This window comes from Argentina silus (genome assembly GCF_951799395.1).
Source record: "Argentina silus genome assembly, chromosome: 5".
Lineage (NCBI taxonomy): Eukaryota > Metazoa > Chordata > Actinopteri > Argentiniformes > Argentinidae > Argentina > Argentina silus.
The window spans coordinates 7,060,970-7,068,726 of record NC_139659.1 but is presented as its reverse complement, the minus strand read 5'-3'; the positions used below and the strand labels follow the sequence as shown (position 1 = coordinate 7,068,726).

At 41.4% G+C, this 7,757-nt stretch overlaps 1 protein-coding gene across 2 annotated transcripts in view; it reads right to left on the bottom strand.

Moving 5' to 3' along the window:
- The window catches only part of adamts6 (ADAM metallopeptidase with thrombospondin type 1 motif, 6), a gene marked incomplete at both ends in the record, with an annotated part of 44,906 nt that extends 37,528 nt beyond the window's left edge, over positions 1-7,378 (bottom strand). Inside the window, 6 exons of one of the 2 annotated variants that reach the window (XM_083669804.1) lie at positions 1,419-1,564; positions 2,300-2,383; positions 3,044-3,233; positions 4,120-4,298; positions 6,333-6,718; positions 7,279-7,378. In XM_083669804.1, the coding sequence (XP_083525930.1) occupies positions 1,419-1,564; positions 2,300-2,383; positions 3,044-3,233; positions 4,120-4,298; positions 6,333-6,718; positions 7,279-7,378 (1,085 nt within the window). Of the gene's footprint in view, positions 1-1,418; positions 1,565-2,299; positions 2,384-3,043; positions 3,268-4,119; positions 4,299-6,332; positions 6,719-7,278 lie in introns of both variants that reach the window. The other variant, XM_083669803.1, reaches the window with a different exon arrangement.
- Between the last annotated feature and the right edge of the window lie 379 nt (positions 7,379-7,757).

Genomic DNA, 7,757 nt, shown 5'->3' with positions numbered 1-7,757 from the left:
TATCTGCAGTAAGCGCAGTCTGAGCCCATACCCTGAGGTGGCCTCTACGCTTGAGGCAGATGTTGCCCTTTAACCACTACATGCAAGGTCAGCTGTATTTCCTATGTAGTAATGTTTAAAATTATTATCTCACACAGAAGATAAAATACTTTGTAGAACTTAAAGAAGTTCAACTCTGACCGATCTGTCTATCTGCCAGACAAAGATTAATAATCATATGCACCAAGTACCACAGGGCACACAGCCAAAATGCATTAGACCGCTGTAGTACACAAATCATTCAGGAGTTATAAGTCCAAAGATCCTCCACCTCTATAGCCCACATACACCAATAATAGTAACAGTCACCACAGCTGCAATTAAGAGATGATGAACTTCATACCAGAGGCTTCCCTCATCAAACAGAATCACCATCTCATAAAAGCCTTTTCGACCTAATATTTCTTCCAGGGTATCATTAGTCATAGATGAAATACCCACACATACAGTAAATGGCCACCAAGCTGAGCGTTGCTATCGTAAACAGTCTTAAAAATGGCAGTGCTCTCTCTTTAGGTGCATTCCTCCATGGAATCCCGGAATGTTCTAGCAGACATGGTGGTTAATGAAAGCTTCCTGACTCTACCATTAACTATTTATACTATCTCTAATGTTAGCATCTCTAAGCTTGGTCAGTGCCTCCCTACATCTTGTTGTCCCATTATTACTTGGTCAGTGCCTCCCTACATCTTGTTGTCCCATTACATTCAGCCTTATAGTCAACCTTCATACAGAAAGTTTATGTAGGAATTTTCATCGTCTCGATTTCTTTGCATTGCACACTAAGAAAAAGTAACTATCCTCCCATTGGTCAATCCTTCAGTCGACTTTACAACAATAACAGAAGCCAAAGGAGCTGGAGAATTTCAACTGACAGACAACTAGCAAAAGCAAACTAGTGATAGTAGAAAGCCTGGTTTATGCACAGCCCAGCAAATGAAAAGCAGAGCTTTAGCCAATGTCAATCACAGGACGCCAGACAAAACAAGTGAGGAATATATATACTTTAGTTGCTAGGTTATGTGGCCAAAACAGCTCAGGTAACAATGAAGCAATTCCAGGTAATGATAGTGTTTTTGCTGCAACATGGAACCACCTATAAATTGTAGTATAACTGGTATGCCCGAAACAGCATAGGTTCACAACCTCATCAGTTGGTAGAGTAAGTGAGGATTACACATGCATGGCCTGTATATCAAATACAGACACAACACACAATCAGATGGTGATTTGACTGTTCAAGCAATTCAATACTCAATACAAAAGTCAAGTCAAAATAGATCATAACGAAATGAGCTTTCACCCTGATAAGTATAGTAAAGAAGGCCTATATGAATAAAAACGTTTGCGTTTGCGCAAGAAATTGGTCCTGTACCTACCGTGTGATAAGAACCGCGTTGTCATGGTGAGCCATCCCGTTCTCTGGGATACTGTTGCCGTCTCCTTGGTGAGAGAGGATGGACTTCTGCCATTTACAGAAGCTGTCTAGAGACTTGTCAGCATGGTGGTTGATCTCCAGGTTGGGCTGGAAACACAGAACACACTCTCAGTGGACTAACACCATAGACAACAGGGACAGCACAACACTGTCCACATACTGTACCACTTGATGTGGTCAAACATTACTACAATGTAGCCATCTATCATCAGACAATATTATGGCATATCAAATGATTTGTAGAAGAACTATATCTATTAAACATTAAACATATCTATTCTTGTTTTCGTCCCGATCAATACACACGACAAACTCTGGTTAAAACATACTCATTGGGTTCTCTCATAAAATGGAAAATGAAGACATATTCATCTCAGCTGGCTCCCGGCCTATATAAAGAGCCTCTACGACCCCGCAGGAAAGCAGACGCTAGACGGACACTCTGTTTCTCCCATCAAATCTACATATATATATATATATATAGATATATATATATATATATATATATATGTAAAAATCCTCAATCAAGTCTCCCTAAGGGAAGATGTCTGAGCACATCTCTTCTGGAGTGTCTTTCATCTATAGTGGTGGTGGCCAGATGGTAGACGCTTCCTATCCTCTGTCCTCCTCACCCATGGCAATCACATAAAACAGACCACTCAGACATGCCAGTCAGAGCTGCACTCAATAAGTCTGGGTGACAACACTGAGACACAGTACTAGAGGAAAGACAGACAGAGAGAGAGAGGGAGAGAGAGAGAGAGAGAGAGAGAGAGAGAGAGAGAGAGAGAGAGAGAGAGAGAGAGAGAGAAGGCCACTTACCTGGTCCTCAGTTAGAACAATCAACCTGGTTACAATAATGTTCACAACGTTTCCTAGACTGGCATCACGGTAAAGTTTGGCAACCTGACCTCCAGAAAAGAAGAAAAGACACAAAGTCAGACAAATTGTGTCCATGTGTCACAATATTGTATTATTTTCATCACAAACACTGCAGGGATGAAAACACTAACCACACATTACACTCATGCTGCGATTTAACTGTCTGTTTTGAGTAAGAGAGAACATTTTGTTAATGAAAACAAAATGGTATCCAAAGGGAGAAATACTTCAAATAGGTCTATTGTACATGTTCCAATACTCTAAAGATGCCTCCTCTCCCATATCCAGTCTTAGTCATAGGACAGAGGCCTTTCAGTAGGTTGGAGTGCATCTCAATAGTGTCTTTTTGTCCTGTGACTTCAAATGAGAGTCAATGAAAGAAAGCAGAGGAGGAGACCCACATTGAGATGCAACCCGAACATTTTGCTGTCACCAGCTCAGTGAGGAGAAGCCATAGGGCATGAGAGAGGAAATCAGATTGGATTATTGGGACATGGCCATGTCTTAATTACTCTGCATGTTAAATGTGGGTAAATGATCTTAACACATACTGTACATGATATATCAACTAGCAGAGATTGGAGAAATTGTATTCTCTATAACGCTTTCCTTATTATTAATATTAATTAATATTAATAATTATAATAATAATAAAAAACAACCGAAAAGCAGGATCAAACTTACAATATTCATCACAGACAGGATGTAGTGCTCTATGTCTTTGCGGCCATGGTAACCAACCATCATTTTGTCGGCTACCACCAAGGTCTCAACGAATCGCTCGGTGCTGACGGAGCGTCTCTGTCTGTGGGCACCGTTAGCCTGGGTGTTGTTGGTGTGGGGGACGGGGGTTGGAGGGACTGGGGAGGGAGTGCTATGTAGATAGGGGCTCCCGCTTTTTGTGAGGTCTGTGAATGAAAGAGAGACAGGGGTCAGCTTAGCTGAAGAGACCAATGGAAGGTTTTCAATTGTGTGAAAAAAACGACGATAATAAGTGTGTGGAAAAGTAATTAGACATCATGGCTTGTGTGATTTGTATGTTAATGAATGTAGTAAAAAACAACAGCCATACAAGCAGCATGAGACTAGACAATGTACAGTAAGTGTTTTTTGGAAACATGAAAGAATAAAACAATTGTTTGTTTTTTTTTACATCAAAAACGACATTGAGATAAATGACATATCTGCAAAACAATCATTCAAAGCTCATTTTCAGGAAAGCCAATGGAGCGTTTGGATGTATGGCAGACACACATTGGGAATCTGCCCCTTTGAACCTTGCAGCTGAAGCCTTTGCTTTATGACCCAGATGCTCTGGGAAACAGCTATAAGATAGTGCGTGTCGGGGCAAGTTGGCTTCCTGGCGATGACAGCCTTCGCTGTTACTTATAAGACCTTGGCCCAAATATCCACCTGGTTCTTCTCGAATTCCACCATAAGAGGACAGAGGTTTGAGTAAAGCAGGGATATTTACTGTATGTGTTGTGTGTAGGCTACTGTTCTTAAACCACTGAATTAGATGATTGAGTCTATAAATGGGACGACTGCTTCCATAAAAAGACTACAATTTAGTTTCAATGTGCCAGTACCAGGGCCCTTTGTGATAGGTTCTGGTGCATAGCCGTCTCTATACTGTAGCACACAAGCGTGGTCATTTCCACCGGAACCTGGGCCTAGAACCAAACCAGCACTTCCTCTGTCCTGCTATGTATAGCTGTTCCTTTACGTCAGTCCCAAGTCCAGCCCAGACGGAGGTTCACCAACCTGAAATGCCACAGCTGAACTCCTGGCTGTGCTCTTGTGGCGAGGGAATGGAAGACTTTTTATAAATAACATGCTGCTGTCCTTCTTCCAGGTTCCATTCACTGGAAGTTGTGGAGGATATATTCTTTAATGGCTCTATTAAATACTGCTCTTCCTCTGTTGTTATAACACCATGCTTGTTGAGAAACAAGAACATAGAGAGAGACAGGTGATGAACAGAAGCAAACAATGTCGCAAAGCACACAAAACACAATCATAGATTTTTCTGTAATGTTAGACTCACAAACATGCAAAAACACAACAATTTTGTCAGAGGAAATTTCAACTAACCTAAATGGTTTACAGCATCCCATTTAAGCCATTTAAATGAAATAACTTTTGACAAATACCCCTATCATTCTCATTATAGTAATAAACTTATTATTGTGCTAAAGAGTATAATGAACTAGGTTGAACACTTTTTTAGCACAGCCACGACCTGTACAATGATTGCCACTCTCAGTCAGAGGTAATTGTCTCTTCCAAATTGAGTCATGTTGCAGCACATATAATTCATATCTCTCCATGTTGCAGTCAAACGTAAAAACACCCCACACTCTCAAGCAATTTGATAAATCATGTTATAACAACCGATTACACCAAGAACAACACTATAATTACTGGGACACTAACCAAAGTACACAGTTCTCTGCCCTTGAACACCCCCTTTGTAGCATAAATTGAAAAAGTACTTCAGAATGTGTTTATAGAAAACTTTGGCATGTTGCATTGGTCCGTAAAACCCACAATGAAACCAATTAACAAAATATCACAAACTGGCAGACAATGGCAACAAATGCATATTTGATAAAAGCCTTACGGTGTACCATGTCAAGATATCAAATACGTCTGGCAACTTGTGAGATTAAACTAGAGATACATTTCAGTTTTGTCCATTTTTGGTACTATTAAAACTGTCTGAGGCAAAACAGACTTAATACTAATTCAATGTATGATACACCAGCTTGGGGCTGCCAATAAGTTTGGCTGCAACAACAGTAATACATGTTTTTCTTCACATGATTGCAATTGGCAAAGAGAAACAGGGCTTTCTCCTTGTTTTGAGATATTTCAAAGTAAGGGGGATAAAAGTTCTCCAAATGCTTCCAATTCTGTAGTTAACGAAGAGAGTCTGGCCAGTCACACAGTCTGAGGATAACAGCCTGAGGACCAATACCTCAACTTCAATAATTAGTCGCCTCGTTAATGCTTTTATGAAAGCAACACACACACGAAAAAAAACATTTCACTAAAAAAACTGATGCCCAGTCTATAAAAAAACCAAAGCCCCTAACTTTACCCACAGAAGTTGGAGTATCCAATGGGTGTAAGCACTAAGCAATATGAGAGAATATCTATGATCCTCATTCAGTGTTAAGGGACTTCAGTCATGTGTAAAAAAAGAACTCAGGCTAACTCTGACAGTAACTATAATTCCTGATTTCTCCTCCAACTACAGAACAGATCAGCACAGCAAAGTATTACATATCACAAAAAAAGCTGCTGAGCCATCCAAGAGCGTTTGTGCCCTGTTGCTAAGGAAACTGAAATTTGAGGAAGACTTGAGGAGTTGCCCAAAACAGAGAGTTGGTTCTGACTGTTTAGTAAGCAAACAAAAAGACATCCCTTCATGCTTGTCTGTCACAGTCCATTGAGAGGGATGGGTGTTAGGTTCCCTGTGGTGGGAGGCTCAGAGTGGAGCCCTGATGATCTTGTAGAGAGATTTCCTCCCACTCCCATTACCTTACCCCACATTGCCCCATACAGAGTCACTGTGCCCATGTCTGCCAAGTGGACGGAGGCCAAGATACTATTTAGCAAACTACACTTGGTCTAATCCTTTGACATTAGGTCTAAGGGTTTGCCTGAGGTAAGCAGAGCAGGGACTACATATTAACTCCTAGTGACCAATGGGTCCTCTAAAAACATTATCACAAATATATAGTCAAATATATATTCAAAAATACTTAATGTAAAAAAAACAACAACACTTAAAGTAAAACATAACTCTAATGTAAAGGGAGCAGGATGGTGGGTGGGTGCACAAACTGAAGACAACTCGGTTGTCCATCTCTTCATCACGCTTCCCAGTACCGTGCGTCCATACAATAGCTGACTTCCTCTACACATCAAGCCCAGAAGTATAACTACAAACTCCCATGGTACTCACCAAGCCCTTGCAGTTGCTGAGAGCCACTCTGGTAGTACTATACTGGTTCTGTAGGAATCCCACATAGTGGCAGTTATCCACCATGTCATGACGCCATTCCAGCCCCTCTCTCCCCCAGTACTCTACTGTAAAATGTTTGGACACCAGGTGGGGATTGAGGGTCAGGTTTAAGTGAAAGTGCTTTCCGTAGGCTGACAGTCTGTAGAAGAGCCTGGACTCGGCCAGGTCTGGGTCGTCTTGTTCTGGTCCGACCGTGGGGTCCACTGCGCTCCGTCTCCGGCGCCCCGGCCGGTGATGTTTCACAGTGTAACTCATGAACTCTCCGTTCTCGTTCACCCGCACCGGGACCGTGAGCTGGTAGTGCTCCAGGTAGGACAGGAACTCCTCTTTTACAGGAAAGAGTGATGGGAGAATGAGCCAGTGACAGAGAAGTACACAAGGACAAGAGCAAGAAGAGAAAAAAAATCTTATTTTTTGTTTCACTAAATCCCATCAGGCTTGGTTTTTGATGTTATTTTCACTGTACAATATTAGGACAATGTCCTATTTACATTGTATCATTCAGAACATGGCTCAGACAGCCCTTTATAAATGTTTTGAACAGTACCAGAGCAAATACTAATGTCATTGACAGAATCTACCTGAACGGATCCGTAAGAACATTCAGACCCATCACATAAAAAGAAAATGGAGACTAGACTCCACACATAGCAGGTAACATACTATACAGTATAACCTATGACTTGAGTTCTAAAACAGAAAAAGAAGGGCTCACACAGTTATAGTAGTACAGACATGACCTCACACTGTTCCAAAGAAAACAGGTCATGATCTACAGTAAGTTCATCCCAGATGTTTCAATGTCTTACTGACCTACCATGAGCAACTATGCACCTGTCTCTCTCACCCCTAAGAGAAACCCTTCTCTTAGGAAGGCCAATCATACCTTGTGAGTTGTGTGAAAGTCTGTTGACGCTTTGAAATTCTGAAGCAGCCATAACCACCAGGCTCAATATCCAAGTCAGCGTCTTCCACAAAATTTCCATAATTCAGAAAAAGGTCTGACATGGGGTGGGGGGAGGGGTAGGGGGTGCTACAAACAGGCTAAAAATACACGGTCAGTCCGACGTCGCACCATAACAAGTCCATGGTTTAGGTCCTTGGTGTGAAACGTTCTCACTTCTCTTGATGGCTCATCCAGGTCTCAGATTTATCATGAAAACAGAATTCCAGATCTCACTGGCATTTGCCTCTCAGCTCATGTCAGCAACTCATGGGCGATGCTCGAATCCATTGGTCAATTACTTCAGTTGTAAGTCCAAAGCAGTAGATCTATATTGGAAGCTTGTCTTGACCTATCCATCGGCATACCTGTAACAATATTATTGCATTTTTAAATGGACAGAGCCTGCCTATAGAAGAAAA